We start from the raw sequence: 27,366 nt of genomic DNA, 5'->3' as shown, positions 1-27,366 counted from the left end.
TTTAGTCCCATATAATTTATGGTATTTCTTTTTTTCTTTTTTTTATTTTAGTGGGACGGAGTCTCACTCTGTAGCCCAGGCTGGAGTGCAGTGGCGCGATCTCGTCTGACTGCAACCTCCGCCTGCTGGGTTCAAGCAATTCTCCCACCACAGCCTCCCGAGTAGCTGGGATTACAGGCACCCGCCACCACACCCGGCTAATTTTTGTATTTTTAGTAGAGATGGGGTTTTGCCATGATGGCCAGGCTGGCCTGGAACTCCTGACCTCAAGTGATCTGCCTGCCTCAGCCTCCCAAAGTGCTGGGATTATAGGTGTGAGCCACCACACCCAGCCTAATTATGGTATTTCTGAACTTGAAGTGACATATAAAGTCATCTCATATAGATGAGGAGATTGAGACTGAGAGAGGTTAAAGATTTCCATATATCTATAATTTTTGAATTTAGACAAGGAAATTTGGGAGAAAAATCTTCATACTTGCTGTCTTCACTTGCTTACCTTCCAGTTACTCATAAGCCACTCCAATCTTGTGTTGTACCCAAGGCTGCACAGCTAGTTGCTGGTTGAATCAAGTCTGGTTAGAACCTAGGTAATTTCATTTCCAGTCCAGCGCTGTAGACCATGCCACCTTTTGAGTATTGATTAAACAAAGACTTGTTGAGTGTCTGGTATATGGCCCGTATTGTTCTGGGCCCTAGGGAACAGTAGTATATAGGACAAACAAAATCCCTGCTTCAATAAAGCTTATCTAGTGGTAGAAAAAGACAATTAACACCCCCTTCTCCTTCTACACAGACACGTGCGTGGGCACACACACACACACATTTTTACAGATTGTGATAAACATGAAGAAAATAATGTCATGTGGTAGATGGTGAAGAGATTAGTCAGTGAAGAGCTTTATGAAGAAGTGTCATTTGAATTGGAATCTGAGGGATGAGAGGAAGCTAGGCAAAGTGTGCTAGACCATCAAGTAGCAAATATTTAACTTGAATGTGGGTCAGAGTGTGGAGGGGATCCATAAGGAAAGATACTGGGAAAGTGGGTGGTAGCTAAATGCCTAGATATTGCAGAGGCTGCAAGGCCTCAAAGGCTGGCTGTGATAATAAAACATTTGGATTATTTCTAATGTCATCAAACGCCTTTAGAATCTTTTAAAGAGGGCAGTAACATAATTTGTGTGTTTATTACCCTGACTACAGTGGTAGCATGCATTGTAGAGGGGTCAGGTAATAAGTGGCAGAAGGGAGACAGGTTAAGAGATGGGAGCAGTAGTCCAGGCCAAATATGTTTGTATCTTAGCCAAAGATGGTAATAGAAAGATGGACAGAAATATACAGCATCATGAGGAGAAATTGACAGGACCTGCTGTTGCATTGAATAAGGATGGTGAGAGAAAGGGAGGAAATAGCATCTGGGCACCGTGGCTCATGCCCATAATCCCAACGCTTTGGGAGGCCGAGGCAGGCGGATTGCATGAGCTCAGGAGTTCGAGACCACCTGGGCAACATGTTGAAAACTCGTCTCTACTAAAATACAAAAAAATTAGCCAGGCGTGGTGGTGCACACCTATAGTCCCAGCTACTTGGGAGGCTGAGGCATGAGAATTTGAGCCTGGAAGGCAGCGGTTGCAGTGAGCCGAGATTGCGCCACTGCGCTCCAGCTTGGGTCACAGAGTGAGACTTTGTCTCAAAAAAAAAAAAAAAAAAAAAAGGAAATAGGGATAATTCATCTCCAAACAAACAAACAAACAAAAACAAGAAAGGGGGGAAATAGGGATAATTCCAGTTTTTTTTACGTCAGCAGCTGGGTGGAAGGTCATGGTTGAATCTAACAATGTGATTATTGGAAACTTCATCAAAGGAAGGAATGGAAGCCATGGAAAGTAAAAAAGTGGAGTCAGCAAGTAGGAAGATTTTTTTTTTTCCCCCTAAATTGTTTTGTCTGTCTAAATTCCAGAATAAAGTGTATGGAAGCCAGTTTTTTTGTTTGTTTGTTTTGTTTTTTGTTTTGTTTTTAAATTTCGTGTTTATTTGGTTCGTACGTTGAAGCTTAGTTTCACATTTTGATGTTTTACTGCTTTGTACAGCCCACGATGGTATTTGCCCATATTGAGTAAATGACTAATAGATACACCAAATGAGGTTTGTTTAGCAAAATCTGTTTTCCTATTGGTGTATTTTGTATTTTCTGTGATCTTTATAGAAGCTTGATTTTCATTTGGCAGGAACTTTTAATTAACTTTGTAGGGTCTCTGTTTTCCTCAAGAAACTGTGAATCCAATGATGAAATGCAGGTTACAGGCTTACACGTAGTTTTAGTTACACTGTTTTCCTTTTTGTTAATGTAGCAGTAATAACACTCTTTGCTTATTGCCACGTTCTGGACAAATTTTCAGACATGATTTTATTCTCAGATGATGGCCCATAGAAACCTGCACCTGATAAATCTGATTTTTCACTTTCTCTATCAACTAGAAGTAATTCCTTTCTCCCTTCTTTGACCTTTCCCCATTTTAGTTAGGTTCTCTTCCCTGTGTCAACATGGATTCCTTCTCTACTTATGCAGGATGGGGCATGGCAGCCTAAGGGAAGTTTCCTTAATCAGGTGTGTGTGTGTCCCTGTGTCCTTCTATTGCTGTTTTCTTCCGGGGACCTAATAAAAGGAGGAAATGGGACAGAGATAGGGTTTAGGGGGTGGAAAGTGGGGTCACGGATTTCATGACATTCTATGAGAAGGTGTTTAAGGTATATGTGTCTTGGGAGGATTTCATTATGGATATTCTTGGAGCATTTGGGTTTCAGTACTCCAAGTGGGGGTTCTTTTAGTGGTTCCTGTGGGAATGTAGGTAAATTAGCTTTAGGGGTACAGGCACAGTACTAGCACTTACATTTACTAGAAAATTTTACTTTTTAAGTTAGACATCTAAACAAACTTGAAGAATCTTTTTTGAGAATTGTGTGTTTAATATGTAAAAGGTTGTGGAGTTGATTAGAAAAATATTTTGTTTTTTATTTTTGTTTTGATGGGGTTTTGCCGTGTTGCTCAGGCTGGTCTTGAACTCCTGGGCTCAAGTGCTCTGCCTGCCTTGGCCTTCCAAAGTCCTGGGATTATAGGCATAAGCCACTTTGCCTGGCCTATAAGAAAAATTTTGATTTTATTATTGCCTCTATATCTCTAGAGTATCTTCTTAGACATAAATTACATTGGTGGCTCAGAACAAAAGAAAAAAGACTTGTTTAACATCTACATTTTGTATATTTATAAATTAAAAGTGTATTTGCCATAGAAAATACATTATTTTTGTCTCATTAGATTAACAACTCTCTGATGGTTGCTCTGTGAAATTTGAAAAACACAGCCTTAAGCAAAGACCATAAGAAAGAAAAATTGAGATCAAAGAGGAGTGTGTGCCATGGCAGTGGGGTGGGGGTTGGGATTTCAGTTCTGAAGCATGAAGTGACCTGTAAACCATTTCAAGGATTTTGAATTTTATACTAAGAACAATGGGAAGACACTGTAAGCTTTTAGGTAAGGCAGTGACAAACAGAACTCTCTTCACTTTGTGTTGATCTGACTTTTCTTTAGATCAAGAATAACCTTGATCTCAGCTACATATGGCATACGTGATGTGTCTTTCCAGAGTATCCCATCTGGAGGCACATGGTATCTGTTTCTCATAGGTGATGTTAATTTTGATTGCCCACTGAAGGTTTTGCCCTGTTTTGTTGTGTATTTTCTCTGTTTTGCAATTAATAACTAATCTGTGGGAAGGTTAAGACCTTGTAAATATTTGCTTCTCAGCAAATATTTCCCTTTGATTTAGGGTTCTTTTTTTTTTTTTTTTTTTTTTTTTTTTTTTTTTTTTAACCTGATTCAGTCTTTCCCATAATGGTTGCAAAAAAATGATTTTCTACCTCCAGCACACTCCCTTCACATTTACTAGATGGTTGTTGACATTTTACTGTAAGCAAGAGATTGCTTTGTTTCATTTTCATTTATTTGTGAATTTATTATTGGTATTTTTGGTAAGGACTCATGAATTCCTGTATTTTCAATGGTTTATACTCTTTTAATGTACATAATTATTTTTTGTGCTCGAGTTTCCCCAGATTTGGCCAGAGTTCCCTTCAAACTAGCTTCTGGATGTTTGTCATGTGCTGTCACCATTTTTTTGAGCATTTTCTTTTTATTCCCTCTTACAAGATATCACTGCTTCATCTTGTACCTACCCTGGCCAATCCGTAGAATTACTTATTTCTCTGAGAAGCCCTGGTTCCTTTTAGATGGGCACAGTATTAGAGAGTAAGAGCTGGTCACTAGAACAGAATATAATTTGGGTGACTTATTAATGGATTGCCTTTAGGAAAAAAAAAAAAAAAAACAAACCCTGTAACAGAGTAAGGAAAATAGGAGAGGGAAGGGGAAAAATCTGAGCAAGGGTGTGGTTTCAGGTCTTAGCCTAATCAGCTCTGATGTACCACATGGTACATACAGTTTATTGTGCCTTGGAGGCAAGGGAGCTGGGCTTTCATGCCACTTTTCAGTCATTGGTAACTGCAGGAGTTGGGAGAGGGACAGCAGCAAGGAAAACAGCAAAGGGCTACCATGGCCAGGGGCAGTCCTAATAAGGTTGCAGGTATGAATGCTCCAACATTCTCTGCTGCAGGAGGGATACCAGCTCTGTCCTAAAAATAATTTATCTGAATCTATTAGGAATCTTAGGACAGTGAGATTTCAGATTGTGACAGGTCAGATAGGAATGGGTATTTGCACACATGTGTACATACACACAGGTGTGTGTACTGCATCCAGTAAAGTGTCACAGGTTGTGGTTAACAAGTTTGAATAACACTGGCTTAAGATATACCTAAGGTAGGCTAAGCTGTACTTTTTTTGTTGTTTTCTAGGCCATCGTATGTACTGTTCTCTCTAGAATTTCCCCCGTCTTCCCTACCCCCAAGTCTACCGAATTCTTGTTCATTTCCACAACTCAATTTAAAATCAGTGTCTTAGGGGGCTTTTCCTGATTGCTACCACCTCCAGTTAAAAATTTTTTGTTAAGGTTTAGGATTAAAAACGCCACCAAAATATCGTATTTTAGATATAAAGTCCTTTTCTTTGATGAATAAAAGGAAACCTACAGATATGATGTGCCTATATGTAACAAATAATTGGAGAAATAAAGAAAAACATGACTTGAAGAATAGGAATATTCTACCTGTGTAATATTTTTCATACAAATCCACCTCTTTAAATTCGTTAGAGACTAGGTAAAAGGATAGGTCAGTTAATTTCACCTAGATTATAGAGGATTGGCCACCTACTCCCAGGGAGGCAGTGTACTGTTGTGGAATCAACACCGAATTTGGGAGTTAGTAAGCCTGACTTATTGTTTCAGACTTTGTCATTAACCTGTCCTTAATGACATAATATGAGATTTGAGGATGAGAAGTAGGGAAAGAGATATCCGGTAATCGCTAAGGTTGTTTCAAACCTTAAACTTCTATGATTCTAAATATTAATACTTGTCCTAGGTCTCAAGGGGTTCTTGACGCCACACAGAAATAAATTCAAGATTATGTATTGTTGCCTGGATTAGTATCTTTTTTAATTTTTTGTTTGGGGTGTTAAAATCATATGTGTAAAATTCTGTGTTTTTGATATCTGTAGATGTCAAAAATATGAGAAGTATTACCTTGTATTTGATATAAGTAGACCAAACAAAATTGTACTCAAATAAAACTATTGATACCCAAGTTAACATTCTCCCCCACAATCCCCTATTCTATTTTTTGCATTTTTTCTTTTTTTTGAGACAGAGTCTTACTCTGTCGCCCAGGCTGGAGTGCTGTGGCCAGATCTCGGCTCACTGCAAGCTCCGCCTCTTGGGTTCACGTCATTCTCCTGCCTCAGCCTCCCAAGTAGCTGGGACTACAGGTGTCCGCCACCATGCCTGGCTAATTTTTTTTTTGTATTTTTAGTAGAGACAGGGTTTCACTGTGTTAACCAGGATGGTCTTGATCTCCTCTCATGATCCACCCGCCTTGGCCTCCCAAAGTGCTGGGATTACAGGTGTGAGCCACTGCGCCCGGCCTATTTTTGCATTTTTAAGTAAGAAGATTGAAGGAAAAAATTGTTAAAAATGTGGTGTTTACCATCCTGCATTGTGTTCTGCTAAAGAACTGTTACAGGGAGATTCTTACAGATCAAAAGATACGTTAATTACCTAAACATGACTAATTGGAATGTAGAGTGTCACATGTTTATGCTGCAGAATAAGGAACCTTGCTTGACTGATTCGTTATTGTATACACAATTCCTGGTGTGGTGATTGGTACATAATAGGTACATACGTATTTGTTTACAGTATATCCGTAACTATCAAACACTAAAAGTCTTTTAAATATATGTGTCATTTGTTAAGCATTACAACAATTTTATTGCATATTTACCGTATGCTAGGAGTTAGAGGGAATTACAAAGATGAGTTAGATGTGGTCTCTGACCTCATTAAACTTAACTGTTACTCGCAGTAGTTCTCAGTCTAGCTGCATATTATAATTATTTGGGGAGCCTTAAAAAATATCAATGCCTGGCTTTTACCCCAGCATTTCTGATTTAACTGGTCTGGGGTGCAGCCCAAGCGTTAAGAATTTTGTACAGTCCTCTCAGGTGGTTCTTTGGTACAGCCAAGGTTGAGAGCTTCTGGTACCGAAATCTTTCTTAGTCTACTCAGGCTGCCATAATAAAATCTCGTAGACTGACTGAATGACCCACACAACATAGACTGGGTGGCTTAAAAAACGTACATTAATTTTTTTACTATTCTAGAGTCTAGGAAATTCAAGACCAAGGGGCAGGCAGATTTGGTTGCTGGCAAGGACTCTTTTCCTGACTTGCAGATGGCTGCCTTCTCCCTGTGTGTTTACATGGTGGTGAGCGGGGAGGGATGGGGGAAGAGGAGGTTGGAGGAGGAGGAGGAGGAGAGAGGGAGAAGAAGAGAGAGCCCTCTGCCTCTTATGAGGCCACTAATCCTATCGAATTAAGGCCTCACCTTTATGACCTCATTTGACCTTAATTACCTCTCAGAAGCACTATCTCCAGATACAGTCACATTGGGGGTTAGGGATTCAACATATGAATTTGGAGAATGGTAAACACAATTCAATTCATGCCAACCAGTGATCTAGCAGGAGAAGATTGCATATATAGTGTGATATGATGTGTTTAAGTCCTGGTGTGGTTATAGCAACAGAACGAGTGCAGGCAAAATCTTGGGGTTAGAGAAAGGAGAAATCACATTTTAGTGCTGAGGTCAGGAAGAACTTTGGGATGGAGAAATGTTGAATTGAGTTTTAAATAAGTAAACTTTGATAACAAAAAATAAGAGGTAGAAGATGGAAAACAAAGACCGAGATTGAACTAGAGTTTGGCTTTACCTGTTACTTGCTGGGTAATGCACGATTGCTTTGAGCTTTCTGAGTCTTAGTTTCTTTATACCTGCTTCTAAATGAGATGATGTTTGTAAACCAGTTCCATCCACCACCCTTTTCTTCTTTCTGTAAATACTATCGTGTTGCTTCTGTGTACTATATAGCTGTAAGCTGATTTTTCAGGTAAGAAGGGTAAAATAACCACTAGGTTGGCAAAATGAGAGTTTACATTGTAGAAAATTTAAGTTGGAATTGAGATGCTGGTGGGACTTAGAAACCACCAGTAGATAGTTGAAAATGTGGAGAGTTGGAGATAGAGAGGAGCACTGAGAACTCAGTATCATAAACACCATCTTTAAAGGTGGAACCTTGTGGGATTGCCCCAGGAGGATTAAGTGCAGATATTACCTTGAAAGTGTGTATACTTCTAATATTGTTACCATTGTTCAGGATATTTTTGAAACCCCTTTAAGATTTCCTTCCAGATTCTTCAGTACACTTATCTTAATATCCTCATTTTGGCAAATCTTTGTTCTGAAAGTTAATTTGAATTTAAGCCAAAGTTTAACCAGAGACAGTCTGGTGAAGGTGATAGATGATCATTCTGGGAAATGCTGCCTCTTCCCTTGTCTTGGTTTGTTTTGTGTTGCTATAAAGGAATACCTTAGGATGAGTAATTTGTAAAGAAAGGGGTGTATTTAGCTCACAGTTCTGCAAGCTGTACAGGAAGCATGGCATCTGCTTGGCTTCTGATGAGAGCATTTATGCTGTGTCAGAACATGGCAGAGAAGACCAAAGACGAAGCGAGCATGTGTGAAGAGGGACGAAACGTGAGAGGCATACTGACTTTTACAACAACCCAGTCTCTTGAGAACTAGTCAATTTCTCTGAGAACCAGCCCACTCTGAAGAACTAGTCCACTCTAGCAAGAGCAGGAATTCATTACTGCTAGAAGGACACAAAGTCATTCATGAGATGTCTGCCCTCATGACCCAAACACATCCCACTGGGCGCCACCTCCTTACACTGTCACACTGGAGATCAAATTTCAACATGAGATTTGGTGGGGGCAAACCATATTGCTCCCACCCCAAAACAGTTATATTATGGAACTGGTTTTCATGTTTACTTCAGATTAGCTCTGAAGCCATACCAAGAAAGATGATGTGATTTGAGCAAAGGCTGAGTCTTTGAAAGAAGTGAAAAATAAAATAATTCAATATAAAAATATAATATAAAAATAATTCTCCTATCCCATTATCAAAGTATTATATTTTCTTTATAGGAATTCTATGAAATATTGTAAGATAAAAGAACCAGTAGTAACAGGGTGGACAGAGGCTTGAGGAACATTCATAGTGTTGAGAATATTACACAGTCTTCTAGATTCGTATGAGAAAAACAAGTAAATCAGGCAATGTGTTGCTAAGAAGGCCACAGGTATGCTGTCATTTATTACTTTGTCAAATGTCTGCTCCTGTCCCATAACACTGCTGATTTTCTACTGGATATCAGTGGGAAATTGTGCTTGTAGGGGCAAAGACAGTCTTGAAGTTTTACCAAATAAAGTAAATGTGAAACTTGTTCATTTAAGAAAGTATGGCCACAATGGCGGTTGTAACACAGTTCTAAAATTGGCATGTCTTATTGCATAAGTTAATTTCCTGCTTTGGTATACTTTTAAATATGTTGTCCCTTTCTGGCCTCTTCTTGGTTAAAGCAGTGTGGGTGGAAGAGGAAGTTTTCACACCTAGCAATCTGCAGAATCTGAGGTCCAAGAAATAGGTGCTATTGGGAAATGGGCACATCTAGTGTGAACAAGGTGGTTAATTAACAGTGAAAGCTGATAGGACAGAGAAGCTCAGATGAAGCATACTATTGTGGGATATGGGTGGTACTTGACCCAGAAGCTAAGCAGAAATAGGCACATCTACCTCACTGATGTACTTTCCGTATTTTGTAAGCATTTGAGTTTATACAAAATTAGATTGTTAGTGGCTGACCTAATATTTGATGTTTATTCCCTTTAAATGTGTTTTTCAACCAACTGACAAATTGCTCCTCTTGCTTTAAAACATTTTTTTTTTCCCATGGTAGGAAGCAGAATCAGAATTCCCTTTGATTTTACTTTCTGATAAAAAATTGAGAACTATGAATTTTTGAATATTGCTTATTCAAGTGGTGCTTCTGAATCACAAACTTACTGTCTAAGGGTTGTTTCCCTGCTTCAGCATAATGGTGGAAGCTCACTTAGCCGTGTTTGCTTAAGTGTCCTAAGGCCACCACTCAATGTGCATGGTGGTGTCATTGAAGGTTTAGAACCTAGGTTACATGATCTTGGCACTGGCACTTTATTAGAGGCTTGGTTCATTTCACCTCTGTGAGCCTCTACTTCTTTATCTGCAAAATGAAATCAAAATACCTGCGAGAACTGTTATGAAGACTGTTTATATTCATTGCCCTCATCTCCAGGTTTCACAGACATAGACAGGCTGGAGCATTGTGGGGGAAAAAACATCTCTCCTAGTCTTGATTTCCCTTTTTGTTTTTGTTTTGTCAGTTCAAGTATGGCTTGAAGGGAAGAAGGTGAATTTTCCTATTCTAAGATGTCACTTCCTTTACCCTTCCTCATTTTACTCTGTCATTATAGCAAGAAGGTATGAACAGACTGGCAAGAGGAATATCTGGTCATGAGCATACATATCTTTGTGCTGTTGAGGCAAACTGGTGTCTGCCTAGATTCCTGGTGTGAAGCACTTAGTGAGAACTAACAATTGAGAACTCTGGTCTCATTATATTGTACATCATGCCTTCTTCCTGGGGCTCTGCCTTTTGAAGCTCTTCATAGCTAGTAAAGAAGAGGGGCCAGTAGGAGTTGGTAGCTCACTCCTGTAATCCCAGCATTTGGGAGGCTGAAGTGGGTGGATCACTTGAGTCCAGGAGTTTGAGACCAGCCTGGGAAACATAGTGAGATCCCATCTCTATAAAATACACAGAAAAAAATTAGCTTGATGTATTGATGTGTGCCTGTGTTTCCAACTACTTGGGAGACTGAGATAGGAGGATCACTTAAACCTGGGAGGCAGAAGCCGCAGTGAGCTGTGATCACGCCATTGCGCCCTGTCCTGGGTGGCAGAGTAGTACTGTGTCTCAAAAAACAAAAACAAAACCCAAAAAACCCCAAAAATACTCCCCCCAAAAAGCTAAACAAACAAGAGGGACCCAAATATAGAAACTACTGCTAATGAGAACATTGTTGCAAGTTTATTACAAGCATTTTTCATGTTTTTCCTACAGAGTAAACAGTAGCACCAAACTGTCTTCAAGAAGAAGTAAGTGTAACTAGTAAATTTTTTAAAAAGTGGCATTACCTAAGTATCAAATTAGTTAAATTAGAATGTTTTCATTATTGAAAGGGCATAGCTTGCCCTTCATATATCACATTCTTTCCTATTAAAGACTCTGTAATATTCTGATTTGCTTCACTGTTGTCTTTGTGGATTCATAGCAAGTGCTGTTGTCAGTAGCCTTATAATCTAGTACTGCCATATTGCAAGAACACATGAGCCCCAAAGCAAAATATGAGCTAACAAATTCAGCCAGTGAAAAAGGTGAAAATTGACTTCCAGGTGATGATAGAATGTTGAGAACTTAGAGCTTTGGAAATTTTCCCTGGTGGTGTTATCCTGATTCATTAATTCAGTATAAATTTATGTGACTATACAGTAGCAAACTTTCAAAATTTAATTTTTAGTTTTTCAACCTCTGTACAAATGTATAACATATATACACCAGATTGAGATTAAGAGAATCACTTTGTAATATTGTGAATAAAAATTGCCATATCTATAATATTTGTAATGTTGAAGATAGCTTTTTCAAAAATTATAATTAATAAATCATTGATATTTAGTGGCTGGTATGCTATCAAGTAGGAAAATCTTTAGTAGAATTTTCATATTTTTAATACTGTCATTTCTGATTTAATACCAAGAATTTGGAAAATTTGAAATCAATATTAATAAATTCTGGAATTATTTATTTGCCCTAGGAAGTTTTAGAAGAATGATCAGATGTCTTGACAAACCATCAAGTTTTAAAATTTGACACGTTTTAAAAATGTGTTTGATAGAGTATTATATCTTAGAATTCATAATGTAGGTACATTTTTATTATAATTTATTTTTGGAAAAATGGTTTGATATTACAAATCTATGTCTGTATTCGAGGAATTGATTTAAAGTAATATTGCCTTAGTCATTTAAGACCTAGTTGGAAGATTTATAGAGCAAAGAGAAGATTCATCAGGATGCATTATGACTAAGTTGTGTACATGAAAATTATATATGTGAAAAAAAGTAACAGTTTGAAATTGATTTTATAAATAGATCAGTATAATCCAGTATCTTCTAATCTGTTTAGTAATTACACTGAATAGTTATTGATGCCTAGTTATGATTTATTCTGTAGGCAAGGCAAAAAGGAATTTGTAGGGATAGTCTCAGTTTTATTCTTTTCTCTGTAAGTAAGCATCAGCTTTCCACTCTATAAGATGTGTCACAGTCCCTTCAAATTCAACATGTACACAACTGAATGTCTGTCTTACCTGATCCTTCTTTTGTATTCCTTAGCTCAATAAATGGTCATATCCTTTTACTTGAAGCCAGAAAACTAGGAGTCCTCCTTGAATCATCCTGTTCCCTCAGCCCCTTTAGGCACCATCAGGCTTGTAGGAACTCCCTCTGAATTTGTCCTTTTCTCTCCATCCATGCTTCCAGTTCCTTCTCAGTGCTTTGTTTTGTTTCCTCTTTTTTTTGAGACAGAGTCTCACTCTGTCTCCTAGGCTGGGGCACAGTGGCATGATCTCGGCTCACTGCAACCTCCGCCTCCTGGGTTCAAGCAATTCTCCTGCTTCAGCCTCCTGAGAAGCTGGGACTGCAGACGCGTGCCACCGCGCCCGGGTGATTTTTGTAGTTTTTTTTCACTAGAGACAGGGTTTCATCATATTGGCCAGGCTGGTCTGGAACTCCTGGCCTCAAGTGATCCGCCCGCCTCAACCTCCCAAAGTGCTGGGATTACAGGCGTGAGCCACTGTGCCCGGCCTGTTTCCAGTGGCTTCTGGCAAAGCCAAGGAAAAAGAGAATGTGTAAATAAATGATATAGCGAAGAGTTCAGGCCTATGGGCCAAATCTGGAAAGGCTTATAAGCTAGGAACGGTTAGTAACATTTTTGAAGGGTTGTTTAAAAAAAAAAAAAAATATATATATATATATACACACACACACACACACACATCCACACACACATATATATATAATACATATATACACACATACATGACAGAGATTATATGTAGCCTGCAAAGCTTAAAATATTTATACTCTGGTTCTTAACAGAAATAGTTTGTCTACCTTTACATAGGCAATGAAAATTAGAATACAACCACAGGTGTCATAAAGAGAAAAAAAATTATGTGAACCCCTTCATATCATTTTTTTGTTTGAAAATTTAAGTGAAATAGTGTCATTGAGAAATATAATCTTGCTAAAACTTCAGCTGACTCTAGTGTAAGTAAAAAGCCCTTACAAAATTGAAACAAAAGTTAAAATTATCTTTGTGCCTGTGTGTCTTACACATACACACATACATACCCCCAAACGCAGGCCCTGATAGGTTGTGTATCGGTTAGGATTCCACCATGGAAATAATCAGTAGGAGGAAAAAACATATATATCTTAACGTGTATATATATACACACACACATATATATGCATATATGTGCAAAATACCTTCACAACATCACCTGAATTAATGTTTGCATGAATAACTGGGGACTATAACCCAGCCAGACTGACCCCATAAAACTGACCATCACAGATGGTTTTTAACAAACTTTCAAGGAACTGAGAATAATCTTTGTTTTATACACAATGTTCTAGATAATATAAAGGGAGAGGAAGGTCCCTAATTTATTGTTTAAATAATACAACTTTAACACCAAAACAATGCAAACATAAGAGAGGCAAGTCATAAGCAAACACCGGCATGGTGACAACTGAAAAGATTTTAAACACAATTTGAGCATCCGAGACAGAGGTCTTGCTAGTTACTACTTAACCACTTTTCTAAATGATGTAGCCAGCAAGAATTAAGAAAGAGGATGCAAAAGTGTTTCTGTGATTGTCTACATAGAAATTGGAAAAGAATCTGTTGTCAAATTATTACAATTGAGAGAGGTTGTATTGATTATAAGGACAACATAAAAAATCAGTTGAACCTAAACACCAGCAGTAAATAATTACAACAGGTTATTTATGGAAAGATACATTTACCAATAGAAATCTAATGAAAGATGAACAGTAACTTTAAAGAGAAAATTATGAATCTTTTTGTCTACTTAGTAACCTAATTTCTAATAGTTATGGGTTGAAATCTTCCACTGTGAGTGCAGATTTCTATAATTTTTTAAGCTAATCTATTTTAAATTGAGGTAAAATATACAGTGAAATTTACAGATCTTAAATGAGTTTTCATAAATGTATATACCCTAGTGAAGACATTTTTCAGAGAGTACCTTTTCAGCTCCCATAAATAAGCACTGTTGTAATTTTTATCACCATAGATTAACTTTGCATGTTCTTGAATCATGGCAGTAAGTACTCCTGTGTCTGCTTTCTTTTGCTCAGATGTTTTTAAGATTCACCTAGGATAGATCACCTACCCTACTGATAGTAATGGTATACCAATAGTATCATTGTTTTTTATTGCTAAGTAATTTTTGGCTATTCTGAATAATGCTTCCGTAAATAGACTTGTACAAGTTGTTTTCTAGACTTATATTTTCTTTTTTTTTTTTAGAGACTGAGTCTCGCTCTGTTGCCAGGCTGGAGTGCAGTGATGCGACCTCGGCTTGCTGCAACCTCTGCCTCCTGGGTTCAAGTGATTTTCCTGCCTCAACCTCCCAAATGGCTGGGACTTCAGGCGCATGCCACCACACCCAGCTAATTTTTGTATTTTTAGTAGGGATGGGGTTTCACCATGTTGGCCAGGATGGTCTCTATCTCTTGACCTTGTGATCCGCCCGCCTTGGCCTCCCAAAGTGTTGGGATTACAGGTGTGAACCAGGACTTACATTTTCATTTATCTTTCATAAGTGAATACCTAATAGTGGAACATATTTAACTTTATAACTCAGCAGTTTTCCAGAGAAATGTATCATTGCATCGTCCCACCAGCAAGATATGAAAGTTACAGATGCTCCACATTCTCTCCAATGTTGATGTTGTCATTGTTTTTAGTTTTAGTCATTCTCTTGCATTCAAAATGATACAAGGGGTTTCATTTGCAGTCTCTTAATAATTAATGATTTTGAGCACCTTTATATATATATATTTACAATTTGCATATCATCTTTTGTGATGTGTCAGTTCAAGCCTTTTGCCCATCTTTTATTGAGTTTTTATTATTGATAGGTAGGGGTTCTTGATATATTCTGGACTCAAGTCCTTTGTTTTATTTATTTTTATATAAAAAAATATATATATGAAGTAAGTTTTTCCTCCTGGTCTGTAGCATGCCTTTTCAAAATTTTCTTAATTGTGTCTTTTGATAAACAAATAATTTCATATTAGTGAAGTCAAATTGATAATTTGTATACTTTATTTTTACTGCCTTATGCCCTTTTAAGAAACTGTCTACTGCAAGGAATTGAAGGGTCTTTTTTGTTTAATAGTTTTAGTTTTTACATTAGACTTATGATCCATGGCCAATTAATTTTTGTGGTTACTGTGAAGTAGGTGGTCAAAGGGTTTAACTTTTTTTTTTTTTCCATGTTAATATAGTTCTGCCACCATTTGTCGAAAATACTTTTATTTCTTCATAAACTAGCCTTGGTTCATTTGTCAATAACTTTGTTGTTTATACATGGAAGTATTTCTGGATTCATTTGTTTTCTTTTGTTACATTGTTCTTTTTGGTTACCCGAATTATGCCAACACTACATTGTCTTGACTTCTGTGGCTTTGTAGTATGACTTGTAATCAGGTAGTTGCTCCATAGCATCTAAATTTGTTCTTCTGTTTTAGTGTTGTTTTGGCTATTCTGTGTCCTTTGTGCTTCCTTATACATTTTTTCACTTTTTTATTATAACTTTATTTTGTAATAATATAATAATAATAGGAAACTGCAAAATCATGCGGTTTCCATGTATCTACCTTCTTCCCTTTCCCTAATGATGCTATCTTACATAACCATGGTATGTATATTCTCAGTGGGTGTGATACTGCCTTCAAAGTATAACAATTGACATTGGTGGAGACAAAAATACTCTCAACATATAAAGCACTGTTACACCTGCAGTACCTAAACATATATGCTTTATCTGCGATATTAACATTTCATAGGGGTACATTAGGAAAAAAATGTCAAAAAAGGCTCCTTTTAGGGCAAAAATGAGAAAAGGTTGGGACAGGCTCCTATAATGAAATGTGAACACGGAAACTGGGAATTGGCAATGGTATAATATCGTTGCTTCAGGTACTAATCTTAGTCAAATTTCACCAGTTTTTTACATGCACTTTTTTTGTTGTTCTAGAGTTATATGACATCTAGATCATGAGGATTTTCTCCTGTGATTGTTTGTAGACTTTTTTTCTTTAACTTTTTATTTTGAAATAATTATAGATTCACATAAAATTGTGAAAAATGCTATATAGACTAAGTATCCATCTCATAGCGTTCCCCAGTGGTGACACTTATATATCTGTAGTATAATATCAAAACCAGGAAACTGAAGTTGATACAGTACTGTTAACTATATTATAGACCATTTCAGTTTTCACCAGTTTTTACATGTACTCATGTGTGCGTATATAATTCTGTGTAATTTTATACCATGTCTCTTTTTTTATAGGGAAAGCGTTCAGAGTTTTACTATTAAGTATGATGTAAGCTAGAGGATTTTTTGTAGATGTCCTTCATTAAAGAAGTTCCCTTCTGTTCCAAGTATACTGATTTTGTTTTTTATGAATGCGTGTAGAATTTTGTCCAATTTTTTGGCATCAATCGATATGATTATATGGTTTTCCTTTTTTAGTCTGTTAATATATCTGATGGATTACATGGATTGAATTTCTAATGGTGAACCACCCTTGTCTTCCTGGAATAAATCCAACTTTGTTGTTATGTATCTTTCTTTTTATGTATTGCTGGGTTTGATTTGTTAATATTTTGTTGAGGATTTTTGCATCTGTGTTCATGAGGCATAGTGGTCTGTGGATTTTGTGGGTATGTGTATGTGTTTTGTAAATACCGTTCTTGCTTTTGGTATCAAGGTATCTGTGCCTTCTTGAGTGAGTTTTGGTTGTTTTGTGGTTTTTTTTAAAGGAATGTGTTCATTTCATTCTAGTTGTCAGGTTCACTGGCCTAAATTTGTTCATAATATTCCCTTATTATTTAAAAATATTTATCATTTCTGATGTTTGAAATTTGTAACCTTACTCTGGCTAGTGGTTTATAAATTTTGTTAATCTGATCCTCTCAAAGAACCAGCTTGAATTTCATTTTTTTTTCTTTTATTTGTGTGGTATTCTTTATTTCATTGATTTATAGTTTGATATTTATCATTTCCTCTTTTGCTTGCTTTGTATTTATTTTACCCTTTTGCTGGTTTCTCAACGTAGAAACTTAAGTTGATATAAGACCTTTTTTCATTTACTAGATAGGTTTTTAGTGCTACAAATTTCCTGCCAAGTACAGTTTTAGCTGGATCACATAAATTTTGATACATTGTTTTTATTTTATTCATACGAAAATACTGTCTTATTTCCTTTTTGACATTTTCTTAGATCCATGGGTTATTTAAAAGTGTGTTATTTAGCTTACAAATATTTGAAGATTATCAAGAGATCTGTTATTGGTTGCTAATTTAATTACATTGGTGTCAGGGAACATAATTTGTAGTGCTTGAATTCTTTCAGATTTATTGAGGTTTGTTTTCTAGCCACAGTATGGTTTATTTTAGTAGATGTTCTGCTGTTATTAGGTATTCTATAAATGTTAGTTAGGTCAAGTTAGTCGATAATGTTGTTCAAGTACTTCACAGTTTTAACATTTAAATGTATGTTTTTGTAATATGATTTATATATTTTACATTTGTATATCATGTGTTCAGTTTTTTTTTCTGTCAGAGCATATTCTCTGTTACATCTTGTGAGATATTTTATTTTACAAAGAAGGTTACAAAATTATCTCCCATCGTTCATGCTTTTCTGTAATGTGGTTTTGTTACCAAGAATGGAATCTGATTTCCTTCCACTTGAGTGTGGGCTATCCTTAATGACTTGGAATCAGTATAGTGCAGCATGAATGAATGCTGTAGCATGGCTTCAGGTAGAGAGGCCATTGGTAGATGTTCTGGTTTACAGTCCTAACTGAGCATTTCTTTTGGCCATTCCAGGCCAGGTGTCAGATACATATATGAAAAAAGAAGTAATTTTGGAAGTAAATCCTCCAGCCCCAGCTTTTGTAGCTGTTGAAACCAACACCAGAACCACCAGAACTTTGAGTCTTCCCAGATCAGGCCCTCTGACCAATAGTTTATTGTTTATTGTTCCACATCACTAAATTTGATTAGTGGTGGTTGTTGCACATAGTAGTCATTCCCCAGTATACGTAGGGGATTGGTTTCAGGAGCCCCATATTTACCAAAACCTGTGCATTCTCAAGTCCTACTATGGGCCCCTCAGAACCCATGTGTATGAAAAGTCGGCCTGAGAAGTTGGTATACCATATAGGTTTGCATCTCCAAAATATTGTATTTTCAGTCTGCATTTGATTGGACAGTATCTGAGTGTTAAGTGGACCCCCACAGTTCAAACCCATGTTGCTCAAGGATCAACTGTAACAAGGAGATTACTTCTTTTTCTCTAGGGTTTGAAGGTGGTAAGCATTTTAGTTCCTATATATCTGAATGTTCTTAACCTCACTTATAATTGGTTGTTTAAAGACTCTAGAATTCTTCATAATTCTCTCTCAGAACTTGGAAGTTATTTCTCCATTGTCTTGTTGCATCATGTCTTGCTAGTGAGCCATGACGTAAATCTGAATCTCTTTCTTTTATGTAGGCAGTGTTTATTCCCTTTTGAAGCTTTTAGGATTCTGGGGTTTCAGACATGGTCCATTGCTGTCTGAGGACTCAGGTCTTTGTATTTGCCTCAGTATATTTATTATACTACACAATAATCTAAAATCTTCTTTCCTGTATTCTTTTAATGGGAAACTGTCTGGTCTTTTGGGTATAAATAGCCATATATACCTTTTTCACCCATGACCTGAAGGCAGCAGAGGAGGTGACCATTTGGCTTCTATTGAGTCACTTTAATTAATAACTGTTTAGTTTACCCCAGGGAAGTTTTCTTGCTTTTCATATTTGCTGCTTCAGAGCATGGAGCAGCACCCACTTTTGGCATGCGTTTTTTTCCTGGACACTCTATAGCAATATGATTACCTCATTTAATCTGATCTAATCTGCCTTTTTATCTTTCAGAGATTCCTCATCGTTTTTGGTTCACTGAAGACACTTATCCCTTGTTTATTTTTCAGGACTCTCTTAGCATTTAAGGAGCAGGTGGGACTCTAGAGCAGGTGTTCAATTTGCCATTTTAGTTCAATTGTAGAAGTTGTGTTTAAAATGCACAGAAATCACATACGCTTTGTTTTCATATGGACTTGCAGTTCCACCTTTTCTTCTGCTAGTTCTTTTTTAGGCTACTCTTACTGCTAGGTAGAAAAAACTACTTGTGTGTCTCTTAATCTTGTATCTCTTCATCTATTCTTGGATCTCAGTATCAGTGAAAATTCTCTTTTGTGGATTATATTAATAAGGGAGTGATGATTTAGATGCCAACTTTGACAAGACTGCATGGAATATGTTATAAAGTAAAAGTGTCATAGTATAGTTTGCAGAAATTTTAAGAAACATGTTGCTTGTATTCCTCACATTTTTGTTGTGGTATATAAAAAAATCATTGCAAATATGATGAATTTCAATGATTAAAATAATCACAATTTCATAAGGTTGTAAGTTTTGAGTATATTTGCATAGGCTTTTAAGTAAACCAGAGTCTTATTTTTCCTTTAATCTGGTGATTTGCTTGAGACTTTATTAAAGAAAGATCTTTTTTTTTTTCAGACCAGCATCTCAGACATGTCGAAAAAGATATTTTGATCCCTAAAATAATGAGAGAAAAGGCCAAAGAGAGGTGTTCTGAACAAGTTCAAGGTAAGATTCAAATATTCATGTAAAGATCAAATTTATTTTTAATAATATGATCTGAATTTAATCCTTAGCCCCAGAATCAAGTAGTCAGTGAATTAATATGTATGAATTGCTTCTCACCCTTTTGCTGAAATACCAGTATTTCAGCTTTCAGAACTTCCAGTGATGTTCAATTCATTTACAGTTTAAAAATATTTCCCTAAATTACTAGTAAAAAACATCTTTTTTTTACCCTCAGAGGTACAGTTATATCCATAGAAAAACTTGGTATGAGTAATTTGGACAAACAAGTTATTCTGATGATTTTATAGGGGAGGAAGAAACATCAGATCTAGCCTATACCTGTTTTCCATCTGTCACCATATTCACATGTATATATATAATATATATATATATATTCTAAGGTGATTTTCTTTGGTGTCATTGTCTATTACTGAATTGTTAATAGAATCCTGATAGCACTTACAGTGAGTCTGGGGTTTTTGTTTTGTTTTACGTTTCTAAGTGGAGGATATTTATGTAAATACATACACTAGACAGCTACACATGTATGTTTTCTTTGGAAAATGTTTTAACATGAAATACTCCTGTAGATCTAGAGACATCAATGATTGATGTGCAATATTCTAGTGAAACATGTAAACAAAGCAGTGAAAGGTGAAAAGTGAGGCCATAATACATTTGTAAATGATGAGTTATTAGAAAAGCACATGGCAATATTACTGTAGAAATAGCTTTAAAAAAATTCTACCTCTTGGAAGGGCCATCAAAAAGAAGTAACAAAATTTTATGGACATAGGCTATTTTCCTGGCTTTACCTCTTCAGTTTCCGTGTGGTCATCTTTGTTGAGGGAACACAATTTTTAGCGAGGATGATGGGCTGCACTTCCACTGCAAGCTTCTCTACAGGGGAGCAGGGCTGTGTCAACTCTAATTTCAGGACTGGGTCAATAACATTTGGAGACTAGGAATACTTTTGTTCCCTTCTCTGTCCTCTGCCCTTAGAGAGGACCTTTGCAATTGATGAATGGAGGTAATAAAATAAGAGTAGTTCTTTGGACTCAACAATGTGTGATGGTCATTTTTGTTTCTTCAGTAACTTATTATGACGTATCCATTTTAAAACTCATATAAATAACCATCCTGTGGTTTTACTCTTGCTTTCCTGTATTAGTTTAATAGTTTAATCAGAGTACCTTTCTTTAACACCTACCCCCAGGTGTCTTGAGAAGTCAACCTTGTGACACCTGCAAGTAGTGCATGTATGGCATTGGCAGGTGTCATGTTTATGGTCACAAGAGGTACAATGTGCACATTCCTCATAGAACTTAAAAAATGTATATCCTGATTCAGGTGAGGGGAGATAAAACTTAAAAACTCTATACTAAAGTTGTAGGGCTTTTTATTGCTAGGGAAATTTACTTATTACTGATATATCAGTCTGAAGTTATACATGTAAGTTGTATTTATGCTGTCATGTAGCATATTATCTTTATACCTGGAATGAAAGAAAGCGAGCTAACTCAATTACAGATTTAAATTTTACTGACATAATTCCAAGGAAAATGCAGAATGATTGTATGACTTTGGGTTTCAGAACTGTCTTTCATTTTCTCTTAGACAATGAAACTTTGTTTTTGGTTTTTGAAATGAAAGAATAGAGTATAACTTTAAAATATTTATTTGTGTTACAAAACTAGTGTTTTATAATGGTACAGAAAATAAGTGTTTAATTTTCACTTCATCAGAAGTTGTTTAGGATGTTGATGTAGTTAAGTTTTTGCTTTTTCAACATACTTGAGTTTTCTGAAGACTGAAAGCATCTTAAAATCTGTGATTCATTTGGATTATTTAAATGTATTCATCTATATTAGAATGTAATAACATAATTTGAATTTCTTATAATTATATATTGATTTTTTAGGCCATGTGATTCAAAACAATGTTTTAGAATCTAAAATTGATAAGAGAATAAGAAGTCTATTTTCTAACCATATAAATTAGGAAATGATATACATTAGAATTATTCAAGCATCAAAAGAAAACTTCATTTAAACTGAACAGTAAGACATAGTTTAGAATCGGGACATTTCCATTGTAGTTTATTTACTGTTTATAGCTTTTGCTTTATTAAATAATTATAGGATTTTGTATAAAAGCATTATGTATGCCAATTGTATGGTTCTTAGATAAAAGATACAGGAATTTTAATAAGTGGTCTGACTTTCTGCTAAATGCCTAAAACATGATTATGTAGGAAAGCTTTTCTGTTAGATTTTTTTTTTAAACGTCATTTCAACCCAGCTGATCATAAGAATTGGGTCAGACTGTCAGCAACTTAGGTTTGTGAAGGGAATGGAACAGCTTTTCCATGGACAAAGAGAAATGAAATCACTTTCAATGAAAGAAAGATGCCTCATTATAGTCACCAACAGCAGTTATTGACAGCTACACTTCCTATTAACAAGGAGCATTTAACTAAGAGTTTGGCTGTTGGATCTTTGGACTTGATCTAATTTGCTAGCATTAATTAGTTTCTTTTGAGCACAGACACTTGGTGCTCACAGCTATAGATCTGGAGGGCTAATTAGGATAGAAAATTGAACAGAATTGGGTAAGGCATTAACTTTCAACCATTACCAGCTGGGACACTGATAAAGACCACAGAGTCCAAATGTTACCTATTGATGTGAGGAGTACCCTAATGAATATCAATTTCAGCCAGGTTGCTATATTCTTACTAGTTGTCTCTTCATTATAATTTTTTAACCAGCTTACATTATACTCTCTTTATCTATACACCATTGGTTTTTACTTACTGTACACTGAGTTAGTCTGAGTTGCATATTTCACCTAATGTTTAAATACAGTTAAAATTTGTCAAGCAGTAGATAACATTTAGAATGTTTCATCATTATATACCCTTGTAATTCTAAAATTTAATTTTAATCTGGAATTACATGATTCTAATTCTACAATGAATTTGTGTAAGTTCCAGTAATATGCCGTTTCAATATAATGAAAACTATAATGTAATACAAAAAAATTTTAGCTTTTGGGTGACAATTAGTTTTCATATTATTCAAATGGTGTCGACTCTTGAATCTTGGTCTTTATAAAATATATTTTTAATAATGTAAAGTAAGAAACACAAAAATATATGGTTTCTTTTTTTCCCCCTTTTTCTTTGAAATGGAGTCGCACTATGTTGTACAGGCTGGTCTCCAATCCTGGGCTCAAACAAGTCTCCCTCCTTGGCCTCCCAAAGTGCTGGGATTGCAGGCATGGACTACTGTGCCCGGCCTATGTTTCTTTTTGAAGAGAAGAATAGTGCTTAGCACCTTTCCTTTTTGAACTTTGATTTGATTTGAAAAGGTGGCTTGACTTAGAGATTAGAAAGGAGAATCCTGATCTTGCTATTGGGGAAACTTTGACAAGATTATAAACTCTGTTGGTATCAAAAGAAAAGTTATTGATTTAAATATAAAATTTAATTTTATAGTATTCTTTCCTTGCTAGTGATATTATTGGCAATGAATAAAGCTGCTAAAATAAATGACTGAACTATACTGGTAGACATTAACACAGTGAACACTGAGTACATTGGGAATGGAAGTGAAGGAAAACTCTAGAATGGCCAAATCGCTTTCTTACTTCCTCCCACTTTCCTCACCTTCCAAAAGCCAAAACAGTAATATCCCACCAACTGCAATGATGAAATCATTACTTTTTCTTGGATCTAGGAGTTAGCACCTTGTGTCTTAGGGAGATGGTTTGACAAACTCTGGATTTCAACTTTGTGTCCTTTTCTAGCTGTTTGACTTCACTAATTTAATGATTTATGTTTTCTATGTTAGTAATGTTTAAAAAATATTGTTTGCCGTATATAGGTAAAGTATGCATACTAGTATTATACATTTTTCTCTGTAAGAGGAAGAGTCACTGAATTATATAGTGTTTTATAAAAATTCCTCATTATATTTCTTTGCTTTTTTGAAGTGCGTAATCGACATTTGCTATAAAGTCTCTATATTGGATAATGACGTTTGCCTTAGAAGTAATAAGAGCCTTTTCTCTTTTTTCCTTTTGCTGTCACAGGTAAAGACAAAAAAGTATTTCGTCATCAGGGATGGGTTGGAACTTTCTTTAACCTAGCTGTATTCTTTTACTGACTCCTTTCATCCCTTGGGCCTTCTTTTCCCTTATTTTAATGTTCGTTTTGTACTTATGTTGCAGTCTTTATGATCTGTTGTCCAATAAGTGAGATACAGCTCTGAAAGAATTATATAAAGTACAAGGAAGCATGGGTTATTTGTTTGTTTGAAACATCACAGAGCTGTTGGTAAATAACAAAGAAGCTTGATAAAATACCCTGTTCTGTCAATCACACAGAACTGAAGTATGTTCTATTTTGTGAAATTCCAAAGATAAGTGAATAAACAAAAAAGAATCAAGTTAAGCATGCTTAGAATGTTCTTTAGGAAGTTTACAGGCAGATAATTATCAAAACAGCATTGAAATAGGTTGCAGAGCTGCAGACTATATACATGGTCAAAGTAATCAATCTTTTGTCCAACTGTGTTACTTCAAGCTGCCAAAAACCTGCCTTTTTATTTGTTGTTTGAGGTGTACCACTCTTATTACATGTATTTTTATTGTTAACCAGTTCACCGGTATTAACTAATGCTGAAGTGGATATGCAACACATCTTGAGACTAGTTTGGATATATTAAAAGGAAAATAATCACTGCATATGATGAACTGCTGTTATATATGAGTATATTATACAGTCTAAGAAATACAAGTAGATATAAGGCACAGTTTCTGCACTTTGGACTTATACTGGACTATGTTATGGGTTCCCAAGACCACCACTGGATTGGTTGATTCACTGGGAAGACTGACAGGACTCAGCATATAATCCTATTCATAGCTAAAATTTATTACAGCAAAAAGATACAAAGCAAAATCAATAAAGGGAAAAGGCATATGGGAAAGTTCAGAAGAAACCATGGCACAAGCTCCATGAGTCTTCTCCTGGTAGAGTCACTCAGGGTGTGTGTAATTTCTCCAGCATTGGATTGTGACAACACATGTGAAATGTTGTCTACCAGGGAGGCTCATTAGAGACTCAGTCCCCAGAATTTTTATTGAGAGTTGGTCATTTGGGAACCCTCTGCCTAACATGTACCAAAATTTCAGATTCCCAGAAGGAAAGCAGGTGTTCAGCATAAACCATATTGTTTGCACAAACAGTTTGGGCACAGTGAGCCACTCTTATTAATTAGGAAATGGTGGGGACACTCCCGAGATCCGAGTTCTCCGATGCCACCTAAGGGCCAATCTTGCGAGCAAGCTTTTTAAGGATGGCAGTGTCATGCCTGCTATGTTAACTCTTTTCTGCACATGGACATAATGAAAGTTACTTAGCAGTAACTATTTATGTATGCCTATCACGCCTGATGTTATGCCAATGGAATCATGAGTAATAGGCTTATATCAATCATAAATACAGCTGAATTATTTTAAAAATAACTGAACAAAGTATATAGCAGCCCTTCTTATCTGTGGTTTCACTTTCCGTGGTTTCAATTACCTGTGCTCAACTGAGGTTCCAATTTTATCATTTCATATCATCATCAGAAGAAGGGTTAGTGTAATAGGATATTTATAGTACAATAAGATATTTTGAGAGAGACCACATTCACTTAACTTTTATTGTTATAAACATTCTATTTTATTAGTTGTTGCTAATCTCTTACTGTGCCTAACTTATAAATCAGATTTTATCAGGGGTATGTATGTAGAGGAAATAAACATAGTACATGTAGGATTTGGTAGCATCTGCAGTGTCAGGCATCCACTAGGGGGCTTGGAACGTATCCCCCATGCATAACAGGGGACTGCTGTATAATGGTTATTACTTATTGATCCAGTGGTTTTCAGTTGTATGTGTTAGCTCATATGCTCATTATAAGACTCAATAGCTTATTATGATTATCTTGTTTCTGAAAACAGGACAGTTTTGCAATAAAACTGTATGTAGTTGGATATAAATAACCTTGAATAAAATGGCTAATTTTCTTCTCACAGAGGAAGATGCAGTATATTTGGTTTTAGAAGTAAATGAAATTTTACTTCTAAGTTCTGGGATACATGTGCAAGATGTACAGGTTTGTTACGTAGGTAAACTTGTGCCATGGTGGTTTGCTGCACCTATCAACCCATCACCTAGGTTTCTTTTTTTTTTCCTTTGAAACCGAGTCTCTCTCTGTTGCCCAAGCTGGAGGGCAGTGGCGCAATCTCAGCTCACTGCAACCACTGCCTCCTGGGTTCAAGTGATTCCCCTGCCTCAGCCTCCCAAGTAACTAGGACTACAGGAGCACACCATGACGCTGGCTGATTTTTGTATCTTAGTAGAGATGGGGTTTCGCCATGTTGGCCAGTCTAGTCTCAAACTCCTGACCTCAGGCGATCTGCCCGCTTTGGCCTCCCAAGTCCTGCGACTGCAGGTGTGAGCCACCGCACCTGGCCAATCCATCACCTAAGTATTCCTGATGCTTTCCCTCCCTCCCTGCCCCCAGCAGACCCCGGTGAGTGTTGTTCCCCTCCCTGTGTCCATGTGTTCTCATTGTTCATCTCCCACTTGTAAGTGAGATCATGTGGTGATTGGTTTTCTGTTCCTGCGTTAGTTTGCTGAGGATAATGGCTTCCAACTTCATCCATGTCCCTGCATCCATGTCCCTCGTTCCTTTTTATGGCTGCATAGTATTCCATAGTGTATACGTGCCACATTTTCTTTATCTGATCTATCACGGATGGGCATTTGGGCTGAATCCGTCTTTGCTATTGTGAATAGTGCTGCAATGAACATACGTGTGCATATATCTTTATAATAGAATGATTTATATTCCTTTAGGTATATACCCAGTAATGGAATTGCTGGGTCAGATGGTGTTTCTGGTTTTCGGTCTTTGGGGAATCACCACACTGTCTTCCACAGTGGTTGAACTAATTTACATTCCCACCAACAGTGTAAAAGTGTTTCTATTTCTCCACAGCCTCACCGCATCTGTTGTTTCTTAACTTTTTAATAATTGCCATTTTGACTGGCAAGAGATGGTATCTCATTGCGATTTTGATTTGCATTTCTTCAATGACCAGTGACGTTGAGCTTTTTTTCATGTTCATTGGCAGCATAAATATCTTGAAAAGTATCTGTTCATGCCCTTTGCCCACTTTTTAATTGAGTTGTTTGTTTTTTTCTTGTAAATTTGTTTAAGTTCCTTGTAGCTTCTGGATATTAGACCTTTGTTAGATGGATAGATTGCCAAAATTTTCTCCCATTCTTTAGGTTGTCTGTTCACGCTGATGATAGTTTCTTTTGCTATGTAGAAACTCTTTAGTTTAACAAGATCCCATTTGTCAATTTTTGCTTTTGTTGCAATTGGTTTTAGCATTTTTGTCATGAAATCTTTGCCCGTGCCTATGTCCTGAATGGTATTGCCTAGATTTTCTTTTTTTTCTTTTTTTTTGAGACGGAGTCTTGTTCTTTCACCCAGGCAGGAGTGCAGTGGTGTGATCTCAGCTCACTGCAACCTCTGCCTCCTGGGTTCACGCCATTCTCCTGCCTCAGCCTCCTGAGTAGCTGG

At 36.5% G+C, this 27,366-nt stretch overlaps 1 protein-coding gene across 8 annotated transcripts in view; it reads left to right on the top strand.

Moving 5' to 3' along the window:
- The window catches only part of CMC1 (C-X9-C motif containing 1), a 78,580-nt gene that overhangs the window by 1,437 nt on the left and 49,777 nt on the right, over window positions 1–27,366 (top strand). For 2 of the 8 annotated variants that reach the window (XM_045387068.2, XM_015444833.3), the window contains exons 2-3: window positions 10,735–10,769; window positions 19,628–19,717. The exons of 1 other annotated variant lie outside the window; for it this stretch is intronic. In XM_045387068.2, coding sequence (XP_045243003.1) covers window positions 19,675–19,717 — 43 coding nt within the window. In that variant the 5' untranslated portion in view covers window positions 10,735–10,769; window positions 19,628–19,674. Of the gene's footprint in view, window positions 1–2,520; window positions 2,609–10,734; window positions 10,770–19,042; window positions 19,064–19,627; window positions 19,718–27,366 lie in introns of those variants that run through there. 5 more of the 8 variants (XM_065539821.1, XM_045387067.2, XM_065539820.1 and 2 more) reach the window with 4 other exon arrangements.

The sequence above is a fragment of the Macaca fascicularis genome, chromosome 2 (assembly GCF_037993035.2).
Source record: "Macaca fascicularis isolate 582-1 chromosome 2, T2T-MFA8v1.1".
NCBI classification, from domain to species: Eukaryota; Metazoa; Chordata; class Mammalia; order Primates; family Cercopithecidae; genus Macaca; species Macaca fascicularis.
Note: the sequence above shows the minus strand (reverse complement) of the source record. Positions and strands in the feature narration are given on the sequence as shown.